At 39.8% G+C, this 22,764-nt stretch overlaps 1 protein-coding gene across 1 annotated transcript in view; it reads right to left on the minus strand.

Annotated features, from left to right (window-relative positions):
• Positions 1 to 22,764, minus strand: part of SLC25A12 (solute carrier family 25 member 12) — a 79,902-nt gene that overhangs the window by 44,596 nt on the left and 12,542 nt on the right. The window contains exons 3-6 of the mRNA XM_054971650.1: positions 21,194 to 21,336; positions 14,102 to 14,217; positions 6,577 to 6,716; positions 1,213 to 1,359 (exon numbers count right to left, since the gene is read on the minus strand). Of these exons, the coding sequence (XP_054827625.1) occupies positions 1,213 to 1,359; positions 6,577 to 6,716; positions 14,102 to 14,217; positions 21,194 to 21,336 (546 nt within the window). The remainder of the gene's footprint in view (positions 1 to 1,212; positions 1,360 to 6,576; positions 6,717 to 14,101; positions 14,218 to 21,193; positions 21,337 to 22,764) is intronic.

Here is a 22,764-nt window from a genome sequence, read left to right on the forward strand (position 1 = left end):
AGAGGAGACAAGTCTTCTGAATCTGATAGAAGTCCTTGTTGGAACAGAAGTGACTCAGCGTGCCTGGATACCGGGGAGGAGGCACTATTTTCCTTTTTACATTAGAAGCAGATTGTATTTGTGTGATGCCTCTCTTTGATCTGGAAGCTTCTAACTGACTCTTCTTTCTGTGCCTCCTTTGTTCTCTCCCTCCTCCTGGTCTTGCAAGAAGCAAGACACTTTCTGCAATTCTCCTGAGCAAGCATGCCAAGAGGGACACCCATATTTCTCACTCATGTGCAGCTGGATTAGCCGGCCACTAACCTAAATAACACTATTCCCGATTACAGTGCTATTTAGATTATATTTCTATGTTTTCTTCTGCTACTCTAAGAAGTACAAGTGAGTATGAATCAGTTTCAATAAAAGTAAGTTTTATCATTACAATAGTGGCTTGGAGAGCGTTTCATTACTTGTGAGCTCATGCTTTCCTGACTGTTCCACTTTGCTACAACAACTAACAAACAACCCCAATAGTCCTCAAGTGTTCCGCTCTAAACAATACTCAGATAAAAGGGAGAGACAAATCTTGTTTCTTTCTGTAGTAAAAAGAACAGAGTGAAAACTTGGGTTATGTGAAATCTTAAGGAACTAATAGCACTATCGAAAGCAAGTCTTTACCAATTATTGGGAGAACAATCTGGCCTTCTCCCTGCTGGCTTATTATTGTTGATATTTTTATAGGTATCACCCTAGGCCAAGGGTGGGCAAATTGCGGCCCGCGGGCCACATGCGGCCCGCTACAGAGTTTTTTGTGGCCCGCCAAGACAGTCAGAAAAATCCACCTTGGACTGAAATTTCCTTCTAAAATTAAATGTGCTTGCAGCTATAGATGATATGAAATTAGCACAATAAATAAATTGAATAAAACTACCACTATTTTATTTAATTTATATTTATTGATTTTTATGATACAATTTATACCTTTTCTGAAATGCAAAGTTAACTAATGAATGCAATCATTTAAAAAGGTGCAGCCCTCTGCTAACCTCCGCTCCCACAAAGTGGCCCCCAAGCCAAAACAATTGCCCACCCCTGCCCTAGGCAAATCCTGTAAGTGTAGCAAAATCAACCCTGTAAAATGGATAGTGCTGAACTCCCAATATTTGAGGATGTACATTTCTATTTGAACAACAGCCATAAGTAACTTGTCAGATGCTTCGTGCCACTTACCGAGACTAAGTTTTCTTCCACAAAAGGAGTGAGCATGTGTGAACGAATGGTGGCCATGATGTCGCTGAAATCCAAACCAGTAATCATGCCCGTTTTGTTTTTATCTTTCAGTGCAAATGCTTGCCGTGCATGTTCTGACTGTAACTCCTGGGTGAAAAAATCCAAAAATAGTCACAAAAAGTGGATGCAATGGGAGTCTGTCTGCTGCAATTCATAAGAACAATAAGAATCATTCAGTCCTCCACTGGACATTTATCAAAACAAAAAAACCTAACCAAACTCGGTAAGAAGTGGATTTTCGAACAGCACTTATGAAATGTTACTGTAGCAGCCGTCAGAAAGTGCTAATCTGTGCTACATGCAATCGTCTCCATTTGACCTACACTGCTGGAAGGCAATACAGACCAACTTAAAAGGAACACAGCCAGAAATAAGGCCTCAAGTTCTTGATTGACACTTGGTGCAAATTTGACTTTTCTTGCCATAGAATTTGATTTGGTTTGGCACAGATTTTTTTTTCTTGGGGTTACTGTTGGGGGTGGGGGTAACAACATGTACAAAGCCACGTTACATTATTGAACCCAAATATTGTATTACACTGCAATACAACACAGCCCAAGAATATAAGAGCAGCCATGCTGGATCAGAGGAGTGGTTCATCTAGTTGAACATCTCATTTCACTCAGTGGACAACCAGATACCTTTGAAAGACCTGCAGAAGACACAGGAAGTGGATGCAACGGGAGTCTGTCTACTACAATCCTCCACTGACCACTTATCAAAAGAAAAAAAACTAACCACATCATTTATGACAAATTAAATGGCACTGGAGTAGTCCCAACAAGGATCCCTCAAGGAACCCCATTACTGATGCATTTCATCGCAAAGCTTGACCACTTACTTTTACTCCTTGTTGTTCAACCCTAATCTACAAGAGAACCCATCACTTTATCCTATTGCAGCTAAATTTACTCCAAAGTCTTTGGCAAGGGACTTGGATAAAATGCTTTTTTCAAAGTCCAAGTATGTAACATCTTCTAGATCACCTTTGTCCACATTCTTATTAATCCCCTTGAAGTACTCTAAATGGTTAGTGAGTCAGTACTTCTCTTTAAAGAAACCATGCTGATTCTTCCTCGGTACAGCTTGTTCCTCTGTGTGTTTAATAAATCTGTCTTTAACAACAGTTTCCAGTTTATCTGGCGAAAGCATTACACCAACTCCCCTGTAATTTTCTGGATCTTTTTAAAAATCAGCATAATGTTCATTGCCTTTCAGTCCTCTGAAGTTGTATATATTTGAATTTGAATTCCTTCAGAGCCATCAGGTATATGATATCTGGATCCAGGGACTTGGACAAATTAAAAACTAGCCCCGGCCCCAGAATGTCACCTCTCAGAACTCTATTTTAGTTCTTCCACTAACCTTCCTGAAAACAGTTCTGACACGGGCAACTTCTCCACATTGGTCTCAACGAAAACCAGTACAGAGAATTCATTCAGCTTCCACCCAATCACCCAGTCTTTCTTCAGTCATTCTTCTGTCCTAACATCAAAGAGCTTCACTATTGTCCAGGCTGGTTTAGAAACATATAACACAGAAACATAGAATTGGAAGGGACCTCAAGGCTCATCTAGTCCAACCCCCTGCACAATGCAGGAAATTCACAGCTATCCCCCACTTCCTCAGTGACCCTTGCTTTATGACCAGAGGAAGACAAAAAACCTTCAGGATCCCCGGCCAATCGGGCCTGAAGGAAAATTCCTTCTTGACCCCTGGGCATATAGGAAAAGGCCACGAGAGCCTGGCATTGGGTCATCCCTTCATGCACTCTCTCTGCTGATCTGTGCACATTCATATTGAGCCAGAGAATCATTATAGCTGTCAGATGACTATCTAGCGTCTTCTTTTTCTTTTTTTAATTTACAACTTTATTTGATTTTTTAAAACTTGTACATAACAGAACAATAAAACTAAAACAGAACACACCATTTCATAACTGACCAGTAACAACTAACAATAACTTAGATTTTGAGTAGACAGATCACTAAACCGTACAGATATGGTATGCTTTATATATACAACATATAAGTTGAACCTTCTCTTCATTAATAGAATGGCAGTTGATCATAATAGTCTCCTTTGGGTCTTGATTGTATTGCTGTTTCATTTGTTAGTAGATGTTCTATAATTGGGAGCCATTGTTCTGAAAAGCAGGATTTGTAATTCTGGTTTTCGTAATGAGCTAGTCGATCAGCTATTTTCTCCATTATAAAGTAGTCCCAAATTCAATTATACCAGTCGGCTAGTGATGGAGGTGTTTTCTGTTTCCATTTTGATGCAATTAATGATTTGGCTATAGACAAAAGTATCCAAATTAACTTGATCCTGAATTTTGGTACCTCGTGTTCTACTCTATCTAGCCTCTTCTTAAATACCTCCAAGGAAGGAGAGCCCACCATCTCCCAAGGAAGCCTGTTTCACTGAGGAAGCACTCTGTCAGGAAGTTCTTCCTAATGGTTAGCAGAACACTGTTTTGCTTTATTTTTAACCCTTTGTTTCTGGTCCAACCTGTTGGGGCAACAAAAAACAATTCCGCTCCATCCTCTATGTAACAACAGCCCTTCAAATACTTGGACTATCATATCACCTCTCAAGTCACCTCCTCTCCAGGGTAAACATACCCAGTTCCTTCAACCTTTCTCCATAAGACTTGGCCTCCAGACCCCTCACCATTTTTGTTGCCCTTTTTTGGACAAATTCCAGCTTGTCAACATCCTTCTTAAACTGTGGTGCCCAAAACTGAACACAGTACTCCAAGTGAGGTCTAACCAGAGAAAAGCAATACCATCACCTCACGTGATCTGGACACTATACTTCTGTTAATACAGCCTAAAATTGAATTTGCCTTGGGCATGAAACAGGAAAAAAACGAGTTTCGCGTTTCGTCGCTTTCCACGCATCATGAAATACAAACTTCCATGAAATTGTCCCATTTTGTGATACAATTCATTAGTTTCATGATTCGTCAAACCCAGGGCACTTTAACGGCCCCCTTCATACCCAGAGATGCCAAACTCGCAGGGAGATTTCAGCAGGCCCTCTTCCACCCACCCTCCCAGTTTGGCCAAGATTGTAAAATGTTGACCGGAACCCACAAAGCTGGGTCCCAGAGCCAGGCAGTGGCTCTGAGACTGAGCTTGGGGGGAGGGCTCCAAAACAACCACACAGATACCTGCCCAGGCGGGAGAGGTGCACAAAATAAAATCAAAGGAAACAAGTGTGAGCCCTTAAAAGAGGAGAGAAAGAATTAAGAAGAAACAAAGACAAGCAAAGAAAAATAAGGGAGGCCTCAGTCAAGCTAGACCCAAAGCCAGGCGCAAAGGCCTGAGACTAGGGTGGGGTGGGATGGAGGAAAAAAGGTACCCTCACCCAAAGACCTTCCCAGCAAAAACAAGCGAAGAAAATAAGAAAGAGGCTTTTCAGTCTCTTTTGCAGCAGCAGCAAATCCAGCCAAAAGCTCCCAAACTTCACTCTCTCTCACTCTAAATCCCAGCAACAGATCCTCCCTCACTCTCTGTCTACTGGAACTAAAAGCACGAGGCAGAGAGAGGTGTCTTATATAACAAACACTCATAGAGAGCAGAACAGGAGGTCTATGGTTGGCAGACAGACCTGCCTAACAGGGTTTGGGGGGATGAGATTGGTATTCCCATGGATACAGAAGACCCATCTTCTCAGTTGCCTAGGGGATTAACCCCCCTGCTCCTCACTGTATAGGGCAGAATGGAAGCTCTCCAGTTGGCAAGGAGAGCTGCCTATCAAGGTTATGTGGGCTAAGATTAAGGCCTGCAGACATTCCGGGCCTGTGTTGCCTAGGGAATCAATGAATCGGCGCCAGCCTATCTGGCATCATGAATTGTTCACAAATCGGGCCAAAAAGTCGTGAATTTCATAAAAAACACGACGCTACAAAACGTATTTTTGCGTAACATGAATTGGCCCGATTCATCATGAAATATGATTCATATTTCAATGTGTGCCCATGTCTATTTTTAACTACAGCATCACATTGCTGATTCATGTTCAATGTATGATCTACTAAGACCCCTAGATCCTTTTCACATTTACTACTGCCAAGGCATTTCCCTCATCCTATGTGTGCCTTTGATTTTTTCCCTACCTAAATGCAGACCTTTACATTTATCTATTGAAATTCATTTTGTTAGTTTTAGCTCAGTTTACCAGCCTGTCCAGATCACCTTGAATCTTGCTTCTGTCTTCTACTGTGTTTGCAACCCCTCCCAATTTAGCATCATCTGCAAATTTAAATGAGCATCTCCTCTATCAAAGTCATTTATAAAGATGTTGAACAACACAGGGTCCAGGACTTGCTTCTGTTCTTACTGCATAACATTTTTAAGCAACGAGCTTCTCATATTCCCCCCTTTGCCTGTATTACTGTCAACTTACATTAGGTTTGCCAGAACTTTTCATCTTCCTTCTACTTATGCTTTTAAAAGGAAGCCTTCTTACCATCTATGGATTTCTTGAATATGCTCGTTTAACCATGCTGGCCTCCTCTAATTTTAAATGAGCAATACTCTCCCTAATCCATTATTGTGGATTTAAATAATTTCCAACCATATTGAAGAGATCTGACGTGCTTTACCCTGCTTATCAGTTTCCATATCCTAATGTTTGAAAAGTTCTCTTCTGAATCAAGTGTGGTTGTGTTGGAATTTGAGGGCAACTTCCCATTTACATAAATGCTAAACGTAATAGCATGGAATCACTGTTCCCAAAACTTAAATTTCACATGTCATCTCCCCACCCGGCTCTATGACCAAATGCTCTTGGACACTATCATTTATAGTAGATAGGAATGTTGTCTCTTTTGTGTGAACTAAATGCAGTTTCCCCAGGCAGCAAGAGATGGAAAATGACCTTATTGAATTCTTTTTTCTTCATGCATGCTCTTGTTCTTGAATAGGCAGTAAGTACCTGGTAAGCAAAACTTGTGAAGCTGGTCACTACAAGCACAAACCTGATATTCTGATATGAAATCTAGCGTGCAAACGTATTTTTAAGATTAGCCTGTCAGAAAATAATGCTTGCCATGATCTTGTGGACTGGACCACATCATCCACGCAACAGCTCTTTAAATACACACACATTAACACATACATTGTGTGGCTTAAAGAGACTTACTGAGTGAAAGTATCTGCAGCTGTATTTTGATTAGCAAATCATCTGCTCTGCTAGTCCTTTAGCATAACACAAATTGATTCATAGCAAGTTCAATAGCTTTAATGCAGCACAAGAAAGGGAATCATTATAACAACAAAAATATAAATAACTGACCTGCAAAAACTGAGTGAATTCTGAATATGTCAGATGTTTCTTTCTATTATGTCCAAAGTGCAATCGGATAAACTCACAGTCCCAATTAAAAGGGATATGATGGTGAATAATGGTCTGCCCGAATATTTCTTTTACATTTTCTTTGGAATGAAACAAAAAAGTGTATTAGAAAAACAAAATACTTCAGCCCTGCTTCAAATTCTTCTAAGACAAAAAACACACCAAGAAAAACACAACCAGATGAACCTTTATGTTTCAGATCTATTTATTTTCCAGAAAAACACAACATTTTTGTATAGAATAGATCTTAATACTACTTATGTATTAATACTATGTAGATCTTCAAGATCCATGATTTTGCCTTATTCAGTCTTAATTAAGAAGCAATTTATTTCTTTCATTACAAATACCTGGTGCTTTGCATGCTGATATAAAATCAATGGTGTGTTCCTTGATTCTACAACGTGTCAAATTAAGGCCTTATTGAAAGGCAATGAATGCCTACATTTCCGTATAACACAATATTCCTCAGACTAGGCATACTGTGATTGAGACTTGATTATTACATTCACACTTGTCTGAATGCAACTATTAAAGATAGGTATACGACATGTCATCCACATAGTGTCATTATCATCAGACAAATACATTAACTATGTCACGATCATGACCAAAAATATGACCCTGATGGAGAACGTCTTAAGCATGTGAAGTGTCCAATTATACTAATGTTTAAAATGCTGTCAAGGATGTAGTATTGGGCATATTCAGACAATAGGTACCAGTGACCTGGTAAGGGTACCAAAGATATGTTCCCTTTATCTGGTTCCCACTGGAAGGAGAAAAAGACTACCACACGTATCCTACAGAACTTCACAAATGAAAATGGGGACATGATGATTGTAACCGTTTTATGTCGTAACAAGGATCACTGGTAGAACCCCATGCCTCGCTGTGCCTTTAATTGACACTTCTGGGAGTTCTGCTCAGTGGATTATATTCAGTCACTCTTCAATTGTGTAACTTCCAGAGATTGCTTTGCTTAAAAACAGGGCTTTTTTCTGGGAAAAGAGGTGGTGGAACTCAGCGGTGGAACTCAAGACCGCACAATGACATCACTTTGGGTCAGCCGGAACAAGGGGGGAGTTTTTTAAAGTTTAAATTGCCCTCTACAAAAATGGTCACATGGCCAGTGGCCCGGCCCCCTGATCTCCAGACAGAGGGGAGTTTAGATTGCCCTCCACACCGCCGAGTGGCACAGAGGGCAATCTAAACTCCCCTCTGTCTGGAGATCAGGGGGCAGGGTCACTGGTCATGTGAACATTTTTAAGTGGTGCCGGAACTCCGTTCCACCATGTTCCCGCTGAAAAAAAAGCCCTGCTTAAAAATATACTTTAAAAAAAGCATAGTATTGGTAAACTGTACATAATAGTATCTTTTTCTGGGGGGGCTCAAGCTAGTATACAGAGAGAGAGATCACATTGTCCCCCATCTTGACACTAACTGGGCCCAGACCTGCACCTGCTTAGTTTCATCAGGATGGCTGCTTCAGAGGCCCTTAAACCGCTTCCTTTAAATAGGGGAGTGCTTGAAAATACATTGTAGCTTCTAGTTCAGGCTGCAACTCATTTACCTCAGTGTAATAATTCCTAATGCTGTGACTAACATAAACCCTCAGTATCTGTGGGGATAGATTTCGGAGCCAGGGAAATCCTGAATTCATATGAATGCAATAAAAACAGAACACATGGTAACCATCTCCAACACAGGAGAATAAGAAGAACATGCCAAACTCCTATTGGGCTTCCCCATAAGAAACATTTGGGCCACCTTTTAAACCAGGTACTAAAATCAACACAGCTGTAAGGTACATAATTTTCACCATCCACAGAAGGAATGAAGTTCCATTTAAGGCCCTCAGCTGATTAAAGACTTTTTAGTTGACTAATCATCTGCCTGTATTTCCAAAGCAGTTTGTCTATGACTAGTCACAATTTAGTTAAAATTTTCAGTCATCATTACAAGAAAAGGTTATCCTTAATATCTTCATTTACTTACACTTCTACTGTAATTCCAAACTTTAAAAAGTCCCTACTTACAACAATAAAATTAAAATACTTCACTGATTAAATTTTTTACCAATAAACAATTAAATGTTTGTCACTTTTGACCCAACTGCTTAGAAACGCATGAGAAAGTCTGGGGGGAGAGAAATGGTTCTGAACAGTCCATCACCGGAGTCTTTCAGATAGAAAGATTATTCCTGATGGCTGTAACACCAGATAGGACTTTTGAAGTGAGCATTTCCTTTGTTGTGATCAGTCTAACATTGTGGGCAAGAAGTCACTTGCCCCATAATCTCAGCTATGTAGAATGCAATGCTCATAACTGACATTTAGTGATTTTAAAACCACTCTGTAGATCCAATCTTGCACCATTTTGTCAGGTTTGTCCCTTATACTGACACATTATAGCTTCTACAGCTCTCTTCGTCAGATGCAAAAGAGAGCTCTTTCACAGCTCTCTTCGTCAGATGCAAGAGAGCTGTGGTTCTCAAAAGCTTATGGTTAGTCTTAAAGGTGCCACAGGACTCTTTATTATTTTGCAACTACTGACTAACACAGCTAACTCCTCTGTATCTATGACATTATAGCTTGGATTCCATGGTGAATTTCCTCTAATGGAAGGAGGGATGATTTTAATAGATTCCTTTACACTGTTGCAGACTGCCAACATGCCCCAACATACTGTTTTTCCTATGGCTCAGGAGTAGCATTTCAGAGATAATTTTGGACAGTAGCAGAAGAGGGGGAGGTGAAGAAGTCCTGTTCCACCAGCAGAAATTCACCACAGGATCCAAGCTTGTACTTCTCTCTGGTGAAACTCACACAGAAATATAACAGACATATTATAGCTAATTTTATATAGCCTGCTTCTAACCTTAAGAAACTAAATGAGAATTGGCCTGCCTACCAATTAATCGGACATAAAAGGCTGAATTAACCGTAAACATGTCCTTCAGAAAAGTTTAGATTATTTGCTGTAACTTAAAAATAAAATCAAGCATTTATATAGTATATATGAACTGCTCTGAACACTTTAAATAATTTATTTCAGCAATCTTTAAGAATCTCACTCAGTTTATTATACTAGGCTTCTCTCTGTTCAACTCCTCCCTTTCCCCCTCCCTTTATGTAATTTTGTGTAAAACTTAAGGTTATGCTATTTATTTCTCCTATTGTAGCTGAAGAAGTGAGCTCCGTTTCATTAAAGCTCATACTGGAAGAAATGCTGTTAGCCTTTCAGGTGCCACTGGACTTCTAGGTCGTACATTGGCCAGTATTCTTATCCCTCAAGGAATGGGAAGCTGAGAATGAAGAAGAAAGCTTGAGTAAACTCAGCGTTTGGACATCAGACAGCAATTCATACAAGCAGGGCTTTTTTTCAGTGGGAACGTGGTGGAACGGAGTTCCGGCACCTCTTGAAAATACTCGGCAATAGTGCGTGAAAATAATATGATTTCAAAGAATCCCATGTGTTTCTCCCTCATTTCCCTCTTGCGAGTTCCACCGCCTCTTTTCCCAGAAAAAAAACCCTGAATACAGGTATGTTGACATGCTTGTGCGTTCCCTCTTTGCTCCCTACTGACACAGAGGAGAAGTCAAGGCTTCCTGGTTTCAAAACGGTTCTGTCAAACTCCAGTTTGCCATGATGAATAAACCTGGGCAAATTGGAGATTAGAATCCCCATTTGAGGGGAGGAACAAAATCAAGGTTTAATCCTAACATAACATTTCCATTTGTGAGGAGGAACTGATCTCCAGTTTGCCCAGTTGCCTACGTTAAGACATCATGGAAAGCTGGAAATGCACTGGTGGCCACCCCAGTACCTGCAGGCATCATGCTGGGAATCTCTGCTGTTAAGTCATATCGTGTGTTTGGCACATAACTCAGATGAGAACCAAAGAAAATAACAGGATGACTGTCTGTACTGATAACTGTGCCCTTTTTTCCCTTTAGTAATATTTACCGTGAAACAAAGTCAGGACAGTAACTATTTATGTGGCTTTTCTGCATGCTCAACTTATTCCTCATTTTCTTAGCAGCTAATCCACAAACACTGGAATTGGTTTGGGTACAGCTCTTTTGCACATTTGCGCCCCCTTTGCATTTTTACAGTTGCAGAGTCAGTTCATTTTCTTTCTCATGTGCCTTACATAAATAAGATTTTCAAGTGAGGGTGCTGTCATCATCAGTGGCATCATCAGTGATGTCACAATGCACCTCCCCTTTTGGCCATGCTTACACCGCTATATGAATATAAGGACTGGATTTTTTAAAAAAAGATCAAAAATGAACAAAGTGCAGGTCTTTGCATGGAGAAGCATAAAAGGGAAGCAATTCTGCCACCCGTTCCCCCAGTTGCCTCCTCCCACCCTTGTGGTCCAAACTAGAGAGCCCCACTCTGGCTAACCCACAACCAGGAGGTGGAGGCTGACACCCATGGAACAAACCGACCTCTGTTGAGATGGAGCCTGGTGCAGCAGCAGCAGCTGTGTGCTTCTCAAATCGCACTGCTTTTTCTGCTGCCAGAAGTATCCATCCTCCCTTCCTTGGGCCATCAGGGCTCTGGCATTTTTTTTAAAAAAATCATTCATTTCATATCGATGTATCAACCTACCATTATAATACTGGGTTTTAAAAAAGGAAGTGTCTAGCTCCTTCCTTGGCAGAGATATAAAAAAGGCATATGGAAGGGGCTAGAGACTTTTTTTTTTAATGAAAGCTGGGAATTCAGAGAACCTGCTTGTACCTATTATTACAATAACCCATTCGTTATCCTCTGGGTAGTCTGTTAGATATCGTCTGGGTCACTACGAGCCGATCCTATGCATGTTTACCAGGTGAATTCAATGAGGCTTACGCTCAAGTAAATGTGCTTAGGGTTGTAGCCTTTGTCGGGATCCAACAGTATCTGATTACCAAGAGGAAGTCCATATATATTCATAGCAATACTGCTGTAATTCGAATGCATCTGAGAAACAAAGCTAGGCTTTTTTTTTTTACATAATGAAAAAATACCTACCATATTACTTGCCAGCATACATAAAATGTCTCCTGCAAAGTTGCCTTTCTTATTTTGATAGCAGCTAATATCTCCCGATATTGCTTGCCTCTTTATTGCAGCAGGGTAGAAGATGCCTTCTATCAAGGCGAATGATGTAGTAATTTAAGGAAGGAAGTATATTGCTTTTCGATGAGTTACCAAGACCAGAAGAAATGCAGAGAGTTTCATGGCGCAATATGGATTTAGGGAGTACTTGGACCTTATGAGAAGTTTCCAATATATAAAGAACAAATTATATTCCTATACTGGCTTTTATTGCAACAATGTGCATTCCCTGAAAAGAATAAGGATAGTACCACTATGAATTCTAAATTTTATAGGTAATGGGGACCCCTATTTCTCAGGCAAAAGATTTTAGCCAGTCATAGGGGAAGTAATTCAGTACCAAATGATCAGCCAAGGAAAACAGAATCTCATGCAACAGATTGGTGACTTAACATCTCATGCAACAGATTGGTGACTTCACGAACATCTCATGCAACAGATTGGTGACTTAACATCTCATGCAACAGATTGGTGACTTCACGAAGTATATCAAGTAAAAAATTGAGCTTTTTCTTTAGACAGCTAAATTGAAAAATAAAGTATGAAGACAATGAAGTCAGTGTGCTCAACGTCAGAACTGTAATGTAAGATTTCTCTCCTGACCTATGGGAACACAGGTAACTGCGCCGTGAAGGAAGGGGGAAACAGGTGGGCTAGGAGCAGATATGGAAGTTCACACAGTCTTCTTGATTCTCACAGTGCCCTGGTGTGTTGCCCGGACAAAGGGAACAGGCACTGGGGGAAGGATTCTATTCAGCTGTACAGGAATCTTCCAGATGTGAGTACTGTACATGAAATCACGTTTCCTTATTTACATAATTAATAGCAGAAACACAGTTTCTGAAAGAAAAAAACTCAAAAATTCTGAATTTCAATACCTCTCTCCAAATATTGGGGCAAAGCATTCTGAGAAGTAAGCTAAGATGTTCTGGGCGTAAAAAAAAAATTCAGCTAACACAGATCATGATGAGAAGCTATATTTCTCAGCATAAACTACAAGTCTGTTGTGGAAGAGTTTATTCTTTGGGGTACTTTTAATATGGAAAGTGACCATTCAATATTTTAGAATTCAAGTATACCATTTTAATAATCAAGCTAGAAATCACTCAGTGTTTAAACATTTCAGTTAATCAGCAATACTTAGGCAACAGCTTTCACCAGGGCGTGTTGTTGGTGATCTACGCTACCTAGAACAGCTTTTTTAAAAAAAGTGATGGGGATTCTATTGTCAAGAGTAGTCAGGAAAAAAGGCTTGCTTTTGGATCTCTGTAAACTTTATTTGCCAGTCTTGTCATCCTCCCCCTTGCTTCTTGAGTATTAAGGGAGCACAGAGAAAACAGTGTGGTGTAGTGGTTAGAGTATCAGAATAGGATCTAGGAAACCCAGGATCAAATCCCCACTCTGCCACGGAAGCTTGCTGGGTGACCTTTGGCTAGTCACACTCTCTCTGCCTAGCCTATCTCACAAGGTTGTTGTCAAGATAAAATGGACTAGAAGAGAATGATATAAGCCACATTGGGTCCTAATTAGGGAATAAAATAAATTACAAACCTAGCTCTAAAAAGGCAATTCATGCTTCATCAAGCATATGGTACAAGTCAGCATGTTGTACATTAACCAATGTCACATAGCAGAATCAAATGTTAGGCTTGGAACTAAGAAGCTTGGTTTAAAATGTCCTCGTCACCAACATGTCCCCCAGGTGATCTCCCAGAAGTCACCATCTTTCAACCTGATCAACCTTGCTCTTGTGAAGGTTTTTTTTTTTAAATGGAGCAACAGAACTCCACACCCTTAAACCAATGCCCTTTCTTTAACTCATCTACATTGCCTTGCAGTGATGTCACAACACAGTACCTGATTGGCCAGGATCATTTCATAAAGATGAGAGGGGGCAAAATGGCATTAAAGCAGCAACCCAGTCTGATCCTCTCACATGCCTCTCCCTCCAAGTCTTATTTCAACCCCCTTGAAAGCAGACTATTGGCCCAAAAGTGTTCACAAGCAGTGCGGCCTTATCTGAACCACACATTTTATCTTGGGTGTCTTTGAATAAACAAGAGTTTTTGCACCAGCTATTTTAGAACTATCTAGGCATCAAGTATGCAATGAGCGACAGTAATCATGTAGTTTAATTACACAAGTCTTTTTCATGGGGGCACGCAGCAGCCAATTCTCTGAAGAAAGGAAAGCAAAATAATTTTCAAGGTAAGCTACCAGGATTTATGAAGAATACATACTTTGTCCCATTATCCACATTTTGAGGTAGGATTCTGAAATACACCAGAACTGTCCTCATTGCCTTTCCCTCATAGCTGAAATCTCTTTAGCATTGTACAAGCAGCATTCTTACCAAAGGTCACTTCTCCATTGCCACTCTTGTCGAACAACTGAAAAGCAACAATGAACATTGCATCTGGTGTGCATAAAACTGACTCAAATGCCAGAAACTCTTGAAAGGAGATCAGTCTACAAATAAAAAAACAAACAAAAAACCGAAGTTTCAGACACATGGAGAAGCAGAGAAATGTAATACAGCAAGAAACTGTTTGTTGTATGCTTGCACATACATGCACCATGACCATCAACAAAAGAACTCTAAATTATACATATTACTGGAAAAACAGTAAGAGAAGATACGATGCAATGGATTTTTTTTTCAAAAAATCAACATGTAAAAGATGACTAAGTTTGCTAGAAAGACCCCTGATGAGACTTAAGATGCAGGTAAAGTAGAAATGTAATTATTGACATTGAAAGGGCTCTCTTAAGAAAGCTCCAGGTAGGCACTGTTTGAATGTGAGCTTAGCCAGTCTTTATGTAAGCTTTCTTGTATAACATACCTGCAGGAGATTCTTCCGTACATCGATTTGGACATATCTCGAACTGTCCCATAAGGATATGACACAGCTTGTTTACTTGAACTAAGGTTTCTATCTGGTGTTCCACCAGAAGCACATTATAGGCTAGACATACAGTATAAACTGGGAAGAGAATTGCAAGGGAATGGAAAGAATTCAAGGTGTGATCCTAAACAAACTTAAAACATTTTAAATTAATGGAGATCAGTGGGCTTACAAGGGCATAACTCTATTTAAGATTGCACTGCAGGAGTACAATCCCAATACAGAGAGGATGATTCACAGTGACTCATATGCTCTGAGCTAGTTACTATCTTCCTGGTTTGTGGCTGCTGGGCCTCCAAATTATGGTTTGCATTTGCCTTGCCAAGACAGGATTGCAAACTGGGACTGAACTGTGTGGCTAGCAATCCTGGTTTTCAAAGCAAGCAGGGGTTTAGATGTAACAGTAGACTGTGATTTTCTGCAAGCCAGAAAGTAACTAGTTAACTCACGTTGCACAGTGGTGGAGCAAGTCCAAGGTTCCTTCCACATTCCTTCACAAAGTACCAACCATGGTTTGCCATTGTATCTGAACCAAATATTTCTAAGTCCCCTTTTGTCCAATAATATAAAAATATTGTATGGCTTTGAATGACAGACAGATGCAAAAGCTAGATCACAGCACTGATGCATACAATATCTAGTCATTTAAAATTATACTGCTCTTCTTAATTTACTGATAGAAAAACACCGTTGTTTTCTATATAGAAGTTTGTGTTATAAGTTTGTGTTATTCATACATATTTATTGGATCATCCATATTTACTGCAAATCAAAGAAATCCAGAAAACATGAGTCATATAATAAAAGGCAATAAATACTGTGAAGAGACCATTCATTATTACCGATTTTAGACAAATAAAGAGAACCAACCACTGAAGTCAGAAGTGCCAATACAATTACAATGGCTGGTATGCCACTCTATTAAGTAAAATCTGAAACTTTCCTGAGTGGTTTGGAAAGCTACAGGCCATAGTTGTTGACATAAAACTGAAATTACAGGAGGGAAACAAATCTGAAAAGTATTAAACACAGTCAAGCACCAAGACTTGCTGTATTCCAAAGGATGTCCTTTACAACACCATCTGCATAGACACTGGAGTGGATTGAGAGTTGCCTGACAACAAGAGGGAGCTTTGGGGATAGGAACATAGGAAGCAACGGTGGCATGTGTGCCATGACAACTGGAAGTGATGTCACATTGCTCTAGGAACTGCTGGAAACTCTATGGTAAAGTGACATAATGGTGCACATGATGCTGGCTTTAAAAAATATTCTTCTGCTGCAATGGAGCTTGCCAGCAGGTGGTGTCCTACCACACTGGGACGCCCAGCAACCCTAGATGAACCCACCATCCTCCAAGTAGCCTTCCTTTGGCCTAAGGAGCCCTTCTTCCAGCTCTGGAGGCTTTTCCTCCAAAAGAAGAGCCACTTAAGTTAGAGGAAGGTTTCATCTTCAGCTAAGAAGAAAAGCAGAGTACAAATATTTTAATAAATAAACTTTGCTCAGTGGTAGGATAAGGATAGGATCCACTGTACTAGTTTGACATGCATTCATTCCTGTTATCGCTCAACCACACATTCCATAGTTAAAATGCAGTTCACTAGATTTTAATATTTTTGCTATCAGTGAACAAGATCCAAGTCTAAGCACTACTTGTCCATCTTCACTCTTTGGTTTGGGCTGTAGTAATATCATTACAGTCAAAAAGAGTAGTCTACTACTGCATGTAATGTCTACCTACCTCTCCATTGCGAAGATAAAATGGAGGAGAGAAGAACTACAGAACCTGCTTTGGATTCCCATTGGGGAAACCATTGGGGAATCCACTGGGGAAAGCAGGGGTATAAATGAAATAAAAATTGGGTTATAAAAGCAATAGAATAAATAAATGTATTATGTCCTATACAACACTGCGTAATATTCTGAAGTCGCTGTACGCCAAAATAAAATCTAGAAGTTTAATCAACCACTTGAATTTTTCTAAGCCTGCAGTGCAAGTAAAAATTATATTTTCCAGTAACTGACAAAAACTAAAGAAATTTTCCTGATTCTTTCTGAATTATATTTAATTTCATCCCAGTATGTTTAATTCCTACATATAACTGAGAGAAAGTAGGTATAAGCAAAGAGTTTTTCTTCCCCACTGTTAACAGAGATAGAGGAAATAAGAGAGAAATGCGCGAGGAACATTTTTTTATTCTCGTGTAGACTGATGGCCAAGGAAATCAGCAATTCTGATCTTATCGGTTTGCAACGAATAAATGCAGTCATTCCTTCTTTACATGAAAAAATTGGAACGAACATGAATAGTTTTTTAAAAAATGAGAAGCCAAAGGAAAAGCCATGATGAATAATCAAAGCAATATGAAAAAATTCCTCAATAAACCAATTCATATTGTCCTCCCAATCAGAGGACATATATATGTCCACTGATATATATATATGTCCACTTTTATATATATAAAAGGACAGAAAGGCAAACAAGTTAGGAGAGCTAATGTTCCCCTGCTTCTGTACCCACATTCTTAGAAAGGAAGGGAAAAAGAGGAGCAGTCAGAACAGGATCACCCATCAGTTTAAAAACACCCCACTGACTTGAGAAGCAATTGCTCAAGGGAAAGAGGTTCCACCACTGTGGAATGGTCCACAACCGTCAAAGTAAGTTACTTATTATTGCTCTGAAAGCAGGATTCTCCCCCCCCCAGCTCCTCCCCAGCTTCTTGATTCTACGGGAAACTGAAGGGTGACTCACATTCATGTGTATCCTTCTTAGGCCAAATAATATTTCTATCATCACTTGAAAGAATGCATTCACGTACTTTCCAAATCAGACATTCATGTTTTCAGTCCTTTAATCCTGAGCTTCTACTCCAACTGGGTTAATGAACTTTGCATGTATTCGTCCCTTGCCTCTATCTCTCTTCCCTTCTCCCTATGGACAACCATAGCTAAATTTACATTGGAAGCTCTTTGGGACAAAGCCTTGCTTCATTTGTTCTGTAAAGCCCAATATATACTGATGGTAACGTTTTTTAAACAAATGTTTATTCATGATTCTCCTGAAGCATAAGAGAAAAGACAGTTGAGTGTTAGCTTACTCACATAGCAAAGCATACTTTTAAGACTTGCAATCTTTCTTCTAGTAAGTCTCCCCATGAAATAAAAGAAAATGTATGATTCTAAGGTCAAAAAAGGCAAGGCTAAAAAAAAAAACCTGGGCATACCGCAGTAGCAATATCAAGTCTCTTCCTGGGTTGAGGACAGAAGATGAACACATGAAGGTGCCTTATACTGAATCACACCATTTGCTTTCAAGGTCAGCACTGCCTACTCTGACTGACAGCAGCTTTCTAATGTCTTCCGCAGACATCTTCCACATCATCTGCTACCCAAAGACTGAACCCGGGACCTTCCGCATGCAAAGCAGATGCTCTACCACTGAGCCAGACAGAGTTATTTGATTGGTACACCTGATGCTTTGAAGATGATGATGCAATAGAAGGGACATCAGGAAGCTGTTACCACCAATATGCTTATTGTCTGTGTCATCCTCCTTGCTCAAATCAAACCAAAACCAGAGGAGAGAGGTTGGGGATGGGGGGAAAGGAAGGTATTACACTCCCTGCAGCCATATTTATGAGTTTCTCTGGGAGGGTCATTTTAAAAGCAATGCTTTTAGAGGAGCAGGTTTCCAAGGAAAAATGCTGCAATTTAATGTAATGCCAATTAGAATTTGATTTAGAAAGTAGACCGAATTTTTTTAAAAAAACAGTGCAACAAGGAAAATAAAAGCATTTAAAACATCAAAGGTTATATCAGCAGATATAATAAGCCTAAAGAATTTAACGGCCTTTTAATTTCAAAATGAATGAAGGCATTTACCAAAAATGCCTTTTTTTAAAAAACAGAAAAGATTGCTTTGTATTTTAACCGTCACCTTTCACCACCTCTTCATCACTGTTCTCTGATGGCATCTTTGACCTCTGCCCCCCTGCACGTTAACTTCTTCACTACTGTCCAACATCATCTGCACTCTCCCTACTAAATAAACTGGGAAACCTACATAAAGAGGAGACAACAGCGGGCATGTGGGGCTGCTCAGAAACAGAGCGGGTTAAAAGGCTATATTTGAGGCAAGGGGACATTCTGAAAATTCAGAAAGCAATTTCTCAACAAAGAATATTGTCCATAAGTAACGTTTTTAAAGCCCTGTGCATTATGACCTTATTTTGATTAGGCAAATAGTCTGCTTGCCACATATGGTGATTAGCGTCTAATAGACTGCATTTCTGAGGGGCCCTCAGTCGTGTGATGCATGAAATTTAGAGAGACTACAAAGGTCCCATAACGTTTTTTCCCATTTCTCGAACGGTGTATTTGACCACAGGCATCAGAGACTTCAAAGTCTTTGACCTAGGACACATGGAGAATAGGATTTGTCCACTGCAATAGCAAAGAAACAGGTAAGCATGTTACAATGAAAAATGTATCCTTTACTTATTTGCAATTCAGCTTCAAACCTTCATCCAGCATTTTAGTGAACACCACAAGATGCTTTTGACAAATCTATATTTTCCTTAAAAATAGGAACATTCCTATTTTTATACAGGAAACCAGCAGTTTCCCTGTATGCAAATCTCAAAGAGATTTAAACGAGATAAGAGTCAATATGACTTTGAGCAATCTAAAACTGAATTTGAAATTGCACTCTGTACAAATGATGAACATGTTATTTCTAAAATGTATAAACTTTTGTTGAGGTTTGAGACAGAAGAAGAGCAAGTAAAAGAATGTATGATTAAATGTGGACATGACATATTAATGGAGGACATTAATTGTGGACATGACATATTAATGGAGCAATGGGAAAATATGTGGATAAGGGGGTTGAAATTTACATTAAGCTCTAATATCAAAGAAAATTTCTACAAGATGATGTATCATTGGTATATGACTCCTGAAAAACTGGCTAGAATGTATAAGGATGCTTCAAATGTATGTTGGAAATGTGCTAAACAAGATGGGACATTTTATCATATGTGGTGGACATGTAAGAAAGCAAAGAGTTTCTGGTTGCAGATACAATAATTGATTCAAAAAGAGTTCAGTAGCACCTTTAAGACTAACCAACTGTGGTTTTGTCCGGGATAATATTCCTTATGGCTTGCAGTCCATCTGCATGTGGGATATTGGTGTATAGAGCCTCCATATCCATAGTTGCTAGGATGGTGTCATCTGGTAGGTTGTCAATGGACTGTATTTTCCTGAGGAAGTCAGTGGTGTCCCGTAAATAGCTGGGTGTGCTGGTGGCATAGGGCCTGAGGATAGAGTCCATGTATCCTGAGATTCCTACTGTGATAGTGTCTATTCCTGAAACAATGGGGCATCCTGGGTTACCTGGTTTATGGATTTGGGGTAATAGGTAGAATCTTCCTGGTCGTGGTTCCTGGGGTGTGTCCGTATGGATGCATTCTTGTATGTCCATGGGGAGAGTCTTTAATATTTTATTGAGTTCTCTTTTGTATTGCTCCGTAGGGTCAGAAGGCAGTTTTTTATAGAATGTTGTGTTGGAGAGTTGTCTTTCTGCTTCTTGTAGGTAGTTATGTTTGTCCATGATGACAACTGCTCCGCCTTTGTCAGCTTCCTTGATTACGTGCTACTGGACTCTTTTTGATTTTGCTACTACAGACTAACACAGCTAACTCCTCTGGATCTATAATCATTGATTCAGATTTTGAAGATTAAAATCCAGTTGAAACTAGAGGTTTTTTTGTTGGGAATAATGGACAGCCAGTTGGAAAGAAGCTTTGGAACTTTGTTTTTATATTTGATTACAGCAGCAAGAGTACTCTATGCACAAAAGTGGAAAACTCCAGGTTTTGGAGTTTGCGTCAATGGCAAAACTTAAAGATATTAATTACATTTTTGATTGAATGGAAACCGTTTATAGACTTTTTACATGAAATGGATAATAAGGACTTGATGACATCTGGATTTATGGATTAAAAATCATGAACAAGAGAAAAAAGGCTCTTATGTTTAACTTAGAATAAGTGAGACTCTAAAAATGATCCATATTCGTGGTGGAGAAATCGGAACTCAATCTGTAGTTTAGTTTTAGGACTTTTTTTTTCTTTTTTTCTTTTGTCACTTGTTTATGCATTGTTAGTGTGTCTTCTTTTTAGAATGTTGTTTTTTTATCTTCTATGTTTGTTGTCTATAGCTTTTATGGTCTAAATAAAGAAAAAACCCATGCTTGAAAGAAACAGGAATATTCAAATTGGTCATTTGAAAACGGACACAACAATCCAAAGGGGACATTCACGTCCACGGGTGGGGATTGTACACCCCAGGAGGAGCACTCAGTTTATCATTTTTTGACACAGAAGTTGTGTCAGTTGAAGATGCAAGCTGCCTTTCAAATCCAGCTAGCCTCATTAGCTTTCTTTGAAATCTCAGTGCTATACAAAGAAAGTCACCATTTCTACACCACCTACTATCTGTCAAAGTCAAAGGCCACAAAATGGCACAGTCCTTACCCATCCTTCGTCTGATCGGCCACTCCTGCCAGCAGCTGCACAGTTTTAGGATTATAATGAGGGTCTGTATACAGTCCCAGGTATCGCTGAACAAAATCTCCAGGTGTCATGTAATGTTCTCCATCTTTTTCAACAGTGGCATACTAAAACAAAGACAAAAAATTATCACAAATTATGCAAAAGTTAGTTAATATAGCAAGGCTGGGCTCCAGAGAGGCGTGTACCCATGCACAAAGCGCTTCCACACGCATACAGGGGAGAAGTATGCATATACCAACAGATGTATGCATATACTGGCATTCCTTTCCAGTCCTCCCACTCTGTGGGGGTACCATTTTGGAAGATGCAAAAGTCTACATTAAATAAACAGCAGTTTAGCACAAATGGAGTTCAACATAACCCTATGGATCCTGCCCTACAGACTTATACACAGTTTAGATGTGTCAAAACAATTCACTGTTAAAGATAGTTTTTTCTGTGGAGGAACCCAAAGATGGTTGTTGTGGGTTTTCCGGGCTGTATTGCCGTGGTCTTGGCATTGTATGTAGTTCCTGACATTTTGCCAGCAGCTGTGGCTGGCATCTTCAGAGGTGTAGCACCAAAAGACAGAGATCTCTCAGTGTCACAGTGTGGAAAAGATGTAGGTCATTTGTTACTCAGGAGGGGTGGGGTTGAGCTTATTCCAGGACACCAAAATACTGGACAACACTTCCAACTACTTTGTCAGACTGCACAGGGAAGCCATTGAAATTCACAAGCATAAGCAAAACTTCAACAGGAAAGAAGAAACCTTAAGAATGAACAGAGCATGGTTTCCAGTTCTGAAAAACAACAGGCTAACAAAACACTCTATACCCAACAATAGCCCTGCAGAGAAGATTAGCACATCAAGTACCAATCCATATGCAAAAGAACCTCCTCAGGATACAGTGAAGCCTCCCGCCATTAGCATTCCACACCCTGGGAAACTTTTACAGGATGACTCAGCTCAACCCCACCCCTCCGGAGTAACAAATGACCTACATCTTTTCCACACTGTGACACTGAGAGATCTCTGTCTTTTGGTGCTACGCCTCTGAAGATGCCAGCCACAGCTGCTGGCGAAACGTCAGGAACTACAATGCCAAGACCACGGCAATACAGCCCGGAAAACCCAAAACAACCATCGTTCTCCGGCCGTGAAAGCCTTCGACAATACATTGAACCCAAAGATGTTAGAAAAAGGAAAATATACATGTTGACTTTCTCTAGTGAAAACATTACAAGACACCACATCTATATTGCTTTAAAAGGCCATAATTTACATAGATAGGCTAACATCTCCTCAGTAAAGATCTTAACTGTGTGTTAAAACTGTGAGCTTTTTAGTTGCCCCTCATATTCTCAGAATATCACTGTTCAGATGACATGTTTTTCAGGATATTGGCTTTGGCTGCAACACAGCCCACAGTTACCCACAAGCATTCTTGTTTAAACTAAAATGTGTACCAATAATTGTACATAAAACTGCAGCCTAGGGCTTGGATCCCCTGAAGCATTGCCAAAAGTGGATTTCCACTTGTGGCGCATGA

The sequence above is a fragment of the Eublepharis macularius genome, chromosome 2, assembly GCF_028583425.1.
Source record: "Eublepharis macularius isolate TG4126 chromosome 2, MPM_Emac_v1.0, whole genome shotgun sequence".
In the NCBI taxonomy this organism is placed as follows: Eukaryota; Metazoa; Chordata; class Lepidosauria; order Squamata; family Eublepharidae; genus Eublepharis; species Eublepharis macularius.